This window comes from Scyliorhinus canicula, chromosome 16, assembly GCF_902713615.1.
Source record: "Scyliorhinus canicula chromosome 16, sScyCan1.1, whole genome shotgun sequence".
In the NCBI taxonomy this organism is placed as follows: domain Eukaryota; kingdom Metazoa; phylum Chordata; class Chondrichthyes; order Carcharhiniformes; family Scyliorhinidae; genus Scyliorhinus; species Scyliorhinus canicula.
The window spans coordinates 118,021,875-118,035,897 of NC_052161.1; the positions used below are offsets into that span (position 1 = coordinate 118,021,875).

At 48.6% G+C, this 14,023-nt stretch overlaps 1 protein-coding gene across 1 annotated transcript; it reads right to left on the reverse strand.

The window, feature by feature from the left end:
- Nucleotides 1-8,335: 8,335 nt before the first annotated feature.
- LOC119951046 (olfactory receptor class A-like protein 4) lies at nt 8,336-9,306 on the reverse strand. Its single transcript, XM_038774080.1, has one exon. The coding sequence runs from the start codon at nt 9,260-9,262 to the stop codon at nt 8,336-8,338; it is 927 nt and encodes a 308-aa protein (XP_038630008.1). The 5' UTR covers nt 9,263-9,306.
- Between the last annotated feature and the right edge of the window lie 4,717 nt (nt 9,307-14,023).

Sequence of the window (14,023 nt, forward strand, 5' to 3'; positions counted from 1 at the left end):
TCTGACCCTGTCTCAGTTGCAATTCCTCCACACTTTACAACACTTCTAAATGAGTTTGTCATTTTATATTGCCTTTTGTTAGTGAATCCATTTCTTGTTTAGTGTGCTGGCTGGCACATAGTGAGGGAGGGCTTTGGGTTTCAGCCGTTTAAGAGTTCAACTCTCCGCAGAAAAGTCCCTGCAAGAGAGCAAACCACAAGAATGTTTCTCTGGCACTTGATGCAGTACAAGTGTTTTCAAGTTTTGTTTCAAATAACCTCCACTTTTAACTTTTTGTGGAGTGTAAATGTATTGGCCAACATGGAACTAAACCACACAGACCCAATGATTGTTGGTTTCATCCCAACTGGTGCTGAATTCAGTATAGCACTGCAATATTTTATGAATAAAGTCTATTTGAAGGGGGGGGAGAGTGGAAAGAAATTTTGACAATTGGTCACTTTGTGCAGCAATTGGCTACACTGCACCCAGCAAGATACAAGAAAACTTTATTCAACGTCTTGATCACTGTTAGGTGACACAAAATTGAGCTTCCCTGTGGTGCCCCATAAATCAAATAACCTGCTTATATTTTCTAAATTAACACACACACAGTATTGTTATTTCAGTGAGGTATTGGAGGGTGGGAGGTGACTGAACTTCACTCAGTAAGCATCAACCTTGCATTCGAAGAAAGTAGAAAATGTGATTTTTAAAAATGTGCATCTATGCACTTGTTACCTCCAGACTTAAATTCCAATGCTCTCCAGGTAGGCCTCTCACCTTCCATCCTCCATAAGTTTGAGTTCATCCAGAACTCTGCTGCCTACAGATGTACCATAGAAAGCATCCTATCCAGCCGCATCACAGTCTGGTATGGCATCTGCTTGGCCCAAGATCGCAAGAAACTGCAGAGTGTAGTGAACTCAGCCCAACACATCACCCTCCCATTGATTTTGTCTACACCTCCCGCTGCCTCAGGAAGGCAGACAGCATTGTCAAGACACCCCTTGCACCCAGACTTTGCCTTCTTCCAGACCCTTCCATCAGGCAGAAGATACAGAAGTCTGAAGACCCGCACATCCAGACATAGGAACAGCTTATTCCCCACAGTTACTGACTCCTCAACGGCTTTCCCTCGGACTGATCTACATATCATAGAATTTACAGTGCAGAAGGAGTCTATTCAGCCCATCCAGTCTGCACCGGCTCTTGGAAAGAGCACCTTATCTAAGTCCACACCCCCACCCTATTCCTGTAACTCAGTAACCCCACCCAACCCAACCTTTTGGACACTAAGGGCAATTTCGCACGGACAATCCACCTAACTTGCACATCTTTGAACTGTGGGAGGAAACCAGAGCACCCGGAGGAAACCCACGCAGACAGGGGAGAAAGTGCAAACTCTGCACAGTGACCCAAGCCGGAAATCAAACTTGGGATCCTGGAGCTGTGAAGCAACTGTGCTGACCACTATGCTACAGGATCTGCCCCCTGTAAGACACTATTCACAACACCCTTTGCAGCTCTTGCTCATGTCTTATCTGCTTTGTTTGGTCCTTGTTCCGCACTGTAACCAATTACTTATTCGTCGATGTACTTCTTCAATTATTCTTTTTGTCCACTGTGTACGTTCCCTTGGCCACAGAAAAATACATTTCACTGTACTTTGGTACATGTGATAATAAATCAATCAATTTTCATGAAGTCCAGTCATTCTTTACCACTTTGCTGCCTGACCTACATTGGCTCCTGGTCTGGCAACACTACAATTCTAACATTCTTATCTGTACCTCAACCTCTCTTTCCTCATGAAAGTTAGCCCTTTGGCTAAGCATTTGCCCATCTGTCTTAATTGCACCGTACGTGATTCAATATCAAAATTTATTAATTTGCCTGTGAAGCTCCTTTTTACCATTTGAGTATGTTAAAGATCCATTTTAAATTGGGGCAGCACGGCAGCACAGTGGTTAGCACTGTGGCTTCACAGCGCCAGGGTCCCAGGTTCAATTCCCAGCTGGGTCACTGCCTGCGCGGAGTCTGCACGTTCTCCCCATGTCTGTGTGGGTTTCCTCCGGGTGCTCCGGTTTCCTCCCACTAGTTTCGAAAGACATGCTGTAGGTCATTTGGACATTTTAAATTCTCCCTCTGTGTACCCGAACATATGCTGGAATGTGGTGACTAGGGGCTTTTCACAGTAATTTCATTGCAATGTAAGCCTACTTGTGACAATAAAGATTATTATTATTAACAAAGATTATTATTAAATTCAATTTGTTCTTAATATTTTCCTCCTTTCCTTAAGAGCATTCCAGACAGCTAAAATGTACAGGGCTCACTGGTTAACAGTACAAGAATGCCAGCTTTCTATGCTGCTCTGGTGAGTAGGTATGTAAGGTGGTGACCATAGTTCCGATACCACGGGTCAGTTGTTGATGAAGTATGATCGCTCTCTACATTTTGTTTCCACTTTGCATCAACACGCATGTTACAAAGTAGATCTCACTGTGAGCAGAACCAGTGATGCAATCTGTGTATTTGCAGCATGTAATGGGGAAAAGCCTATCTTCTGGAATGTTTTAAAATTTTCTCTGGATTGGGAGACATTCCAGAATGGGCGTGAGGAGTTGAATTTCCCAATTCTCAGGAAGGAAGGATGTCAGATAGTCAATTCTCCCTATTCTTGGAACATTGAGAACTGGGCAGCAATGTTCCCTCAATGTTTCAACAATCTTGAGTTACCTTTTGTGTTCTTTGCTTATAGACTGTACTAAGAATGCTGTGGTAACTATTGAGATTTGCGAGAGGGTAGGCTGATCTCTGACTATTCCTTTCTCTTTGTGTGGAAGGTTTACAAGTCCACTTGGCATCTTCCAGATGATGGCTCACTTGATCAAGAGTTTACTTTGTGTGCAATAACATAATTGACCTCCCTGAATACAGCACAATGGTGCACGGTGACAGCATATTTTGTATTGAATTGCATTCAGCAAATGATGCTTCAAAGCACCTTAATATTCCCTGGTTGGTATTTGTTTGGTTGGGTGGACCAGCTCATGCCTGGGACAGAAGTGGGGTGCACAGGCTTTCCTTTTGGCATTACAAGTTGAAAGACTGATCTCCATAAAACATTCACCTGAGGAAGGAGCTGCGCTCCGGAAGCTTGTGATTCTAAACAAACCTGTTGGACTTTAACCTGGTGTTGTCAGACTTCTTACCGTCCACAAAATAATCTAGTATATGAGATTCCCTAAACTGTTTGGACATAAAGGAACAGTCCAGGTGAAAACACTTTTCACAGTGAAAATTATATTAAAAAATGTAATCTGTGTGAGCCTGATTACTGGTGGTATAAAGTGTTGAATGCCAAAATGTGCAGGTTTAAGTTTATCTGCTGTTTCCATAATAATGAGTTACAGTGGCATTTTTAATTGACTTCCGATAACTATTTACTGCAGTGTGAAAAGTGGTCAGATCTGTGCAGTGATGTGTAATGTTGGGGCAAGATTGCAGTTCACCACCTATCACTGATTAAATGGTAATCTCCTGGATAATGTGAAAATTGTTCCCCACACAATTCAATGAAGATGTCATAGGTGCATAGTCAGTAATAAAAACTCTTGAAATAATGCAAGCGCACAGTTTGGAGACTTTATTAGTCCGAGCAATACGGGTAAAATCACAGGATAGGTATGGATGACGGAACCATTTTAACTAATCCAACAGAATAAAACATACACACCACACACCCGCACTGTTATTTTATTGTGTATTGAAGAATTCCAGTTTTCCTTTCTTTCTTGATTTCTCTTTGCATAAAGATATAGTTGCTGATATCTGTCCTCAACATTCCTTACACCAGTTTTAAATCAAATACACTCTTGTTCTTGTATCCAGGTATTTCTTTTTTAAAAATAAAGTTAGAGTACCCAATACATTTTTTACAATTAAGGGGCAATTTAGCGTGGCCAATCCACCTACCCTGCACATCTTTGGGTTGTGGGGGAGAAACCCACGCAGACACGGGGAGAATGTGCAAACCCCACACGGACAGTGACCCAGAGCCGGGATCGAACCTGGGACCTCGGCACCATGAGGCAGCAGCGCTAACCCACTGCACCACCTTGCTGCCCTGTATCCAGGTATTTCTTGAAGTTAAAGCTAATATATCACATACTTATAGAACATACAGTGCAGAAGGAGGCCATTCGGCCTATTGAGTCTGCACCAACCCACTTAAGCCCTCACTTCCACCCTATCCCCCTAACCAAATAAGCCCTCCTCAACCTTTTTGGACACTAAGGGCAATTTAGCATGGCCAATTCACCTGACCTGCATGTCTTCGGACCGTGGGAGGAAACCAGAGCACCCGGAGGAAACCCACACAGACATGGGGAGAACGTGCAGACTCCGCACAGACAGTGACCCAGTGGGGAATCAAACCTGGGACCCTAGCACTGTGGAGCCACAGTGCTAACCACAATGCTACCGTGCTGCCCACAAACTTCTGCAAGGTTTCATCATAGTATAATATCTTTATGCTTGTACTCCACTGATCTGTCAATGTCAGTCAGCATTCTATGCATTTTGTTGATTACTGTTCCACTGTTGCCCTATTATGTATTCTCATGTATTTTCTTGAATTCTGTTTAATTCCCTTTTCTTCCCATGTACTGAATGATCTGTTGAGCTGCTTGCAGAAAAATACTTTTCACTGTACCTCGGTACACGTGACAATAAACAAATCCAATCCAATCCAATCCAATCCACTGTGATCTGATACGTTCTTTTAAAAATACATAATAACTGAATATTTATCATAAATGCTGTAATTTACTCTGTTGCGTTCATTGACATACTATTTAGCTTTTGCAAAATTGAGATTTTGCAATTAGCTTTTTAATCACGTTGAGACCTATGGAAAGATAGCAACAAAAACACACCACCACAGAGCAACTGGACCTGGATGAAACACAAGATGGAGCTACTGAACTATAAAGATCTGGAACAGCAGTCAGAATGAAATATCTCCCTGTAAAGAGAGGGTCATCGATACAAGTACATGTTGATATCAGCACATGTTCTTCATTCTTCAATAGAAAATTGAATAATTATGCAAATAGATAATATTTGCAGGTCGAAAGGGAAAAGATGATCAAGGTGATTTGACCTTGCAGAGAGATAGCATGGTCACATTGGGCTGAATGGCCTCCTTCTGTGGTACAGCATTCTATGTTTAACCATCTTTGCTTTTCTCAAAAACAGTCTACTTGATCTATCAGGAGACCTGATTGTCTTTTCTCAGTAAGCTGGAGATATTTACTGATAATGTACTGTGATTGAGAGCTACCTGATGTGAGGAGGGCACCATCCACTCCTTAATCTCAGAGAGAGACTTAATACTTTATGAAACCCTTCCCTCTACCTGCATCTGATTATTCTACTAAATACGGTATCGTGGACATTGACAAACCACAGATTCCTCTCCCAAGGGATTGTTCAAGTGGGACTGGAGACAGTCAATGGGTTTGATTCAGCCAAATGGGAACAAAGTCCCATAGCGAGTGCTTTTAGCTACATGTTTCGCGGCACTCGCAGCCCCGAGAAACACATGGCTATAAAATGCAACTCGTGTTGTGTAAGAGGCCTCAGCGGGGAAGGCGCGGCCAAGGCTGCACACAGCCTCGTTTTGTACACTGGGGAGCTCCGCTCTCTGGAACTCCCGAGTGCAGCAAGAGATAGGGACACATTTTTAAATGGCACCCTGATCCCTGAGGCCCCCGAAGCGATCTCTGACCTCTCCTCCCCGCCAGACCCCCTCCAGATCGTGGGTGACCGCCAGCCGGTAACCCCTGATCGTGGGCCTGGATGCCGTGGAGCCCCCCTCCCGGAGTCTGATCCCCCTGCCCCCCATCAGGACGGCCATCACAGCCGCGGGCCCGAGCTCCCGCAGGTTGGTACCGGGTTGGAACCACGGCGGTGGGACTCGGCGGGAATTCGGTCGGTTGACCACGGAGAATTGCCACAGGGGTCTCTTTCAGCGGCCCCCGACCGGCGCTGCGTCGACCACGTGGGCGCGATTGGCGGAGAATCGCGTCCATGCTTCAGAGCAGCATGGCGGGAATTTCCCATGTCTCCGCCGATTCTCTGACCCGGCGCGTGCTCGGAGAATCTCGGCCATGGTGTCCAGTTTGTGACAACAAGGTACCACCGACATCAATATGAAAATGGCCAGATAATCTATTTCAGCATTATTGTTTGAGGGATAAATATTAACCAGGACACGGTGGAGAACTCTCTTGTCCTTCACGACCTTTACATCCACCTGAGAGAGAAGAGAGGGGCAAAATCTCGCTGAGGTGTCACGAATTTCACCTGCCAGCAGGAGAGCGGCCCATGCTGTCTGCTTTTGGGAAGACGTGCTGAACCACAAGAAAATCAGGCAGTGGGAAGGCCAGCAGAGGGCCTTCCCCTGGAATCAAGATCATAGGGACGGAAGTCTCACTACCTTGCAGTGTGTCCAGCAGCTCTGGTGCTCAGTAATACCACTGGAGAGGCTGTGGCTGCTACCAGAAGGACAAGTACTAGAACAGGCATTGTCAAACTCGGGGGCGCGACCAGCGGGTGGGTCACGGGCGGGTGTCGGGAGGGTCGCGGAGCCGTCCGTCACGGCGCTCCTGATCGTGCAAATCTGTGCGCAAAAGCCGGCTGTTAATAACGCTAATAACCTTCAGAATGGCCGCGAACATGTAAAAAAAATGCGATCGCACTGCGCATGCGCGCCAATGATCTGGCACGCATGCGCAGTGCGGCCACTTATTTTTTTAAACAGTTGCAGCTTTTTGTTTTACAAGTTTGGGGGAATTTTATTCATTTATTTTATTCATTTAATTATTATTTTTTTCATTTATTTTATTCATTTTTTTTACAAGTTCGGGGGGGTTTATTTGATAAAATGTTACAGGAAAAAAATGCAGAACTTAGGACAAATGGAGACTCCATACTTTCTGACACCGGAAGGCTTCCCCTTCATCCAACAGGTTTCATTGGAGGAGCGTGTACGAGAGCCAAAGGGACCCAAACCATTTCCTCCATTTTTGTCAGCAGCAAACAAGGTAAGAGAAAATGGTGGGTCGTGCAGGTCAGCCGGCGTGGGTCGTGAAGGCCGGCCGGGTTGGGTCCCGAAGGTTGGCCGGTTGGTAAAAATGGGTCCCCGGAAAAAAAGTTTGAAGAACACTACTGGAGTCCCAGGATCGTGGAGTTACCTAGGCCACAGGTAAATAATGTGCGGATCAAGGGGCAAAGGATGCAGGGAGGCTGACAGCAAGGACAAGGCTCTCAGTGGGCCTCCGCCATTCCTTTACAAAGAGATGTTTTGACATTATCAAGGATTTTATAAAATTGATAAGAAAAGGGGAAGATTTACAAAGAGATGTTTTGACATTATCAAGGATTTTATAAAATTGATAAGAAAAGGGGAAGATTTACAAAGAGATGTTTGGCCTCCGCCATTCCTGATGTCCAGTCTCTTCATCAGGTGGCGAGTGCCTGATGGAGGGACCCTCGCCCGGAGGTGGAAAGCAGCCGACACAGGTTTACCTGTCATGCACACTGTGTGGTGACAGGCCAACCGAGCACTGGGATAACACCAGTGGCTGAAGGATGAGGCCTTTAGGTGGGTCATTAATCGGCTATTTAGGGTGCCCGGGGGTCTCAATTTAACATTCATCCGAAAGAGGATGCCTCCAGCTCGAAAGCACTCTCTCACTACAATACTGGAGTGTTGGCCTGGATTTTGTGCTTTGGAGTGGGCCTTGGGATCCATAACCTCCTGACCACTACCACCACCTGAGCTGATGTCTGCTCATCTTCCTGAATGCTATGGCTCTGTACGCTTGCTTGGTTAGAAAATTTGCAGAACATTAAAGGGATCAGCTACTGAATTATAAAAACGAAAAAGTAGAGACAGTCCCTTCACTGTTGCCGTGTCAAAATCCAGGAACTCCTCCCGAACAGCACTACCTACATTACATGGTGAAGCTCATGTACCTACACCACATGGGCAAAAGCAGTTGAAGAAGGCAGTGGCAATTAGGGATGGGCAATAAATGCCAAAACAGTGACGCCCACATTGACCGAATAAAAGAAAGCTGAAGTAAAAATCCACCGGAGGTGGAAGCAGGAGATGCTAGGTGAAGGAAAATGGATCAGAACAGTAGAAATTTAAACTCAAGGCTGATTAACAAGACACAGGGTTGTTTCAAATTTCAGTGTATAATTACCAGCCTTCAGATAGCTAACCTCGACACAAATTGTTAAGAACCGAGATGCTTTTTTTATTCTCCAGAAAAAAAAATTAAAATATTTTAATGTGCAACACTTTGCAAACTTTATGCCGCAGCTTGCTGTGTCCTGCAGCTATCAACAGAGGACTGAAGCCTATAAATATCGTGGCGCAGTACTTGGCCAAAGTCAACAGAAAGGCAGTAGCCGGGCCCCCATTGTGATTGTAGTAACTGACAGCCAACAAGTGGGTGCCTGTACACAGGACAAACAGTGTCACCAGTGCCATGATCAACTTGGTTGCCATTCTCTCGACCTGTACACTGTGCAAGTGCTCGTCCGCGATTGTCCTGATGTGTTTGCTGAGGTAATACACGGTGCTGAGATTGGTGCACACCATGAATATAATAGGTATGAGTTCGTGAAGGACGAGAGTGAAGGCGGTAAAGATTATGCCGCTTTCGTGAGTGGGGAACTTCCAGACACAGCCCAGGAAAGGCTCCATGGTGGTGCTGACCACCATCAGAATCTTCGTCTCGTTCCCACTAGCTGTCTGGCTGTAAATAAAAGCTGGGATTGAGTAGAGAAAGTTGACAAACCAGACCCCAACCAATATTGCCAGCACATACATAATCTCCTTCATCTTTGTGCTCAGGTGGACGTGCTGCTTTATCTTGAGGAAGTGGAAGCAGCTCAGACAGAAAGTGACCCAGACGCTCACAGACTTCAGCCACATCCAGAGGAACATGAAGACTCGACACCAGCTGAGGCTCAGCAAAATCTTCACCCTCGACTCGGTGATGACCAGGAGGATGTTCCGAAAGATTGAAATGAGTAGGTTGACAGCTGCCAGGTTGGTTAGGATGATGTCAGAAGCGGCGAGGCCATGGCTTTCCACAGTCGTGGCGAATATTGTCACCAAGACCAAGATATTTCCCCAAACCCCCAGAAACACCAGCAACCCGTAAAAGAAGAGCTCAGCAGTAGACTCAAATTCCATCGCCTAGTTTCCTCACTTCTTTAAAACCCTTTATCTCCAGATTGGCAACCTGCAAAAAAAGTTTGAAAATGCATCAGTACAAAGTTGTAAATTAAAATTGAGCCTGTTGAACATATCAGTACTTTCACAGGTTGTCACACTTGGCACCATTTGTGTGACTTTTTCCTATTTTCTTTATTTAATAAACAATTTTATTGAGGTATTTTTGGCATATAAAACAGCAACATTGTAGTGTAGTGTACAAAAAGCAAATAAGACATAATGCGAGCATCGGCTCCCTTCTCACAAGAACCTGCCTAAGCAACCCCCTACTCTACGCTACCCTATCTCTCCCCCCCCCCCCCCCCCCCCCCCCCTGCTGACGATTAATTCTCCGCAAAGAAGTCAATGAAGGCTGCCACCTCCGGGCGAACCCCGACAGCGATCCTCTCAACTTAATTTTCTCCAGCCCGAGAAAGCTCGCCATGTCTGAAAGCCTACTTCAGATTTCGAGGGCTTTGAGTCCCTCCATGCCAACAGTATTCGTCGCCGGGCTACCAGGGAAGCAAAGGCCAAGACGCCGACCTCTTTCTCCTCCTGGACTCCTGGGTCCTCCGAAACCCCAAAAATTGCCACCTCCGGACTTATTGCTACCCTAGTTTTCAATACCCAGGACATGACGTCCATGAATCCCTGCCAGTACCCTCTTAGTTTAGGACACGCCCAGAACATGTGTACATGGTTCGCTGGTCCTCCGGCACATCTAGCACAATAGTCCTCCAGCCCAAAGAATTTGCTCATCCGGGCCATTGTCATGTGGGCCCCATGTACGACCTTGAACTAGATCAGACAGCCTGTCGCAGTCGTGTTTACTCTACTCCAAGCGTCTGCCCACATGCCGTCCTCTATCTCTCCCCCCGAGCTCCTCCTCCCACTTAAGCTTCAGTTCTTCGGTCTGTGTCTCCTCTGCTCCCATTAGTTCTTTATAAATGTCGGAGACTCTCCCCTCTCCCACCTCTCCTCTGGAAACTACCCTGTCTTTTTCCTATTTTCTGTCCTCATCCTAGTCACAGAGTTTTTACAGCACAAAAAAGGCCTTCGGCCCACTATAATAATAATAATCGCTTTTTGTCACAAGTAGGCTTCAAATGAATTTACTGTGAAAAGTCCCTAGTCACCACATTCCGGCGCCTGTTCGGGGAGGCCGCTGTACTGGCCATCAAGTGCTCATCTAAGTCCAGTACATCATTGTTGTGAGACATTAGACTCCTGCAATTTCCCCTCTCTCATCTTCGCTCATTATCTATTCACTCAGAGTTGGGAACACTGAGTTTTGACAGAGAACAAGGAGTCACCGTGTAAGGGACTTGTGTTTCACTGAAGATTCCTTTTCAGGCAGCTCATTTTACTTTTAAAAATGTTCTCTTGTTTCCTCTGCTGGTGTCAGTGTGGAGAATGTATTACTGCTACCATTCATCATTGTATTACGTTATATTGTATTGTATTATGTTGATGCCCTTGTGGGCTCTGCCCCCTCGGGGGAGGTATATAGGGCGAAATTCTCCCAAAACGGGAGAAATCGTCAAACTGCCGTAAAACCCGGGCGGGTTTTACGGCATCGCGCCCCTTCCCGACGGGGGACCGATTCTGGTCCCCCGTCGGGGCTAGCAGCCCGACGTCGGAGGCTCCGACAAGTCGGGCTTAACGAAAATCGTTAAACCCGCTTGTCGGACTTAGCGCCGGCTGACGCGTCATATGACGTCAGCCGCGCATGCGCAGGTGGGAAGACTCCACCCGCGCATGCGCGGATGACGTCATCGCGTTTTTGCGCGAAACCCGCGCATGCGCGGTCCGGGTTGCCCCTCAGCCGCCCCGCGTATTGATACTGCGGGGCGGCGGAAGGACAAATAGTGCGCGGGCATCGGGCCCGCTGCCCGCGATCGGTGCCCACCGATCGCGGGCCCATGGCACCCTTGGCACGGCCGTGGTACTGCCGTGCCAATCGGTGCCATGGTTATTTTTTTCCAGGTGGTCACGACGTTTTTTACGAACGGCAGGACCAGGTGTGTTTGCCGTTCGTAAAAAGGTCGTAAAGGGCTGGGACTTCGGCCCTTCTAACAGCTGTGAATCGCTGCCGGCCGTAAAAAAACGGCGGCAGCGATTCGTGTCGGGATTTCGGCGGGGGGGGGGGAGAATAGCGGGAGGGCGTCAAAAAAGTCGGGAAGGCCCTCCCGCTATTCTCCCACCCGTCGTGGGGGGGGGAGAATTTCGCCCATAGATCTGCAGCCTGTAGGCGGCGCTCAGTACCAAGCAGTCGCCGGCAGGCACAGTTCTAGCTGATTAAAACCACTGTTCACTTCAACTCTCCGTCTCGTTTGAATTGATGGTCGCATCAATTTAATCAGCTACAATATCGCTATGGAAGCAGCCCTCAGACCTGATCGACTGGAACTCGACCCACAGGCAGCTGAAGCCAAAGGAATTTTTTCGCAATGGCTCTGCTGTTTTGAGGCCTACCTCGCCGCCCCCTCCTCGCCCACCATCACCGATGAACAGAAACTGAGTCTCCTCCACGCCCGGGTGAGCCACAGAATCTCCGTGCAAATCGAGGAAGCGACCACATACGCAGACGCGGTCGCGATCCTGAAAAGGCAGTACGTGAGGCCGGTGAATGAAGTGTTCGTGCGGCATCTCCTCACCACTCGTCATCAAGGCCCTGGGGAATCGCTGGAGGAATACCTACGCGACCTGAAGGTATTCGCTCGAAACTGCAACTACAAGGACGTCACGGCCTCGCAGCATATGGAACTCGCCATCCAGGACACCTATGCGGCTGGAGTCCGGTCAAACTACGTCAGACAGCGCTTGCTCGAAAAGGGCACCCTCGACCTAGAAGAAACGGTAAAACTATCCACCTCCTTAGAATTAGCTTTCCAGAGCCTCAATGCTTTCCCCTCCGACCATGCGATCTCCTCGTGGACACCCAACCAGAGGGTGTCCCAGGCCTGTGCCACGCGGTTGCCTGCCCAACCCGGGGGGCTACCCTCCTATTTCTGCGGCCAGAACCAGCAGCTCAGGCAGCGTTGCCCGGCTCGGAACGCGACCTGTAGCGACTGCGGCAAGAAAGGACACTTTGCCAAAGTCTGCCTGGCCAGATTCAAAGCTTCTAAATTACAGGCCCGACTTTCAGACTCACAGGCCTGCAGACCCTACAGCGTGGTTGAGTGCCTGCTGGCACTGCCCCCTTCGGACACGTCATCAACCTCATGCTGTACGTGGCTGCAGCCATCTTTAACCCTACTCAATATGTGCGATTCATGGGGGCCGCCATCTTGAACGCCGCCAGGCACGTGCAACCAACGGCGGCCACCATCTTGGCCGCTATCTTCAACGCCGCCCGACACATGCGACCGACGGGGGCCGCCATCTTGGGATCACCCCACCACCTCCGACCACGCCGGCTACCCGCAACTCGGCGCTGTCACCCTCGACCAGTCACGGCCCAAGCACCTCAGGAACTCGATGATGACCGTCCGGGTCAATGGGCATGAAACGCCCTGTCTGTTTGACTCTGGATCGCACGGAGAACTTTATACATCCAGACACAGTAAGGCGCTGTTCTCTCCAAATCTCACCCTCATTCCAAACAATCTCCCTCGCTCCCGGATCGCATTCAGTGCAGATCCGGGGGTACTGTGTCGCAAACCTCACGATACAGGGCGCCGAGTACGTCAATTTTAAACTATGTCCTCCCCCATCTCTGCGCTCCTCTCCTGTTAGGACAATGCAACCTCAGGAGCCTGACCCTGAAGTTTGGCGGGCCCCTACCCCCTCTCACCGTATGAAGCCTCGCGGCCCTCAAGGTCGCCTCTCCCTCGCTCTTCGCGAACCTCACCGCCGACTGTAAACCCGTCGCCACCAGGAGCAGGCGGTACAGTGCCCAGGATAGGACTTTTACCAAGTCAGAGGTCCAGCGGCTCCTGAGGGAGGGGGTCATTGAGGCCAGTCATAGCCCCTGGGGAGCCCAAGTGGTTGTCGTCAGGACTGGGGAAAAGAACCGGATGGTTGTAGACTACAGCCAAATCATAAACCGGTACACACAACGCGATGCGTACCCCCTTCCCCGGATAGCGGACATGGTGAATCAGATTGCACACTACCGGGTTTTCTCCACGGTAGATCTGAAGTCCGCGTACCACCAGCTTCCAATCCGCCCGGAAGATCGCCACTACGCTGCCTTTGAAGCAGACAGCCGCCTCTTCCACTTCTTCCGGGTCCCCTTCGGCGTCACCAACGGGGTCTCGATCTTCCAAAGAACGATGGACCGAATGGTGGACCAGTACGGGCTGTGGGCCACATTTCCGTACTTGGACAACATCACCATCTGCGGCCATGATCAGCAGGACCACGACACCAACCTTCAGAAATTTCTCCAAACCGCCCAAGCCTCAATCTCACCTATAACAAGGAGAAATGCGTTTTCCCCACAACCCGACTAGCCATCCTCGGCTATGTTGTGGAAAACGGAGTCTTAGGGCCCAACCCCGACCGCATGCGCCCCCTCCTGCAACTCCCCCTTCCCCACTGCCCCAAGACCCTGAAAAGATGCCTCGGGTTCTATTCATATTATGCCCAGTGGGTCCCCAACTATGCGGACAAAGCCCGCCCACTTATCAAAGCCACCATCTTCCCCCTGACGACTGAGGCACGCCTGGCCTTCAGCCGCATCAAGGCAGATATTACCAAAGCCGCGATGCACGTGGTGGACGAATCCATCCCCTT

Coding starts and splice junctions, on each gene's coding strand:
- LOC119951046 (XM_038774080.1), bottom strand. CDS start 9,262: ATGGAATTTGAGTCTACTGCTGAGCTCTTCTTTTACGGGTTGCTGGTG.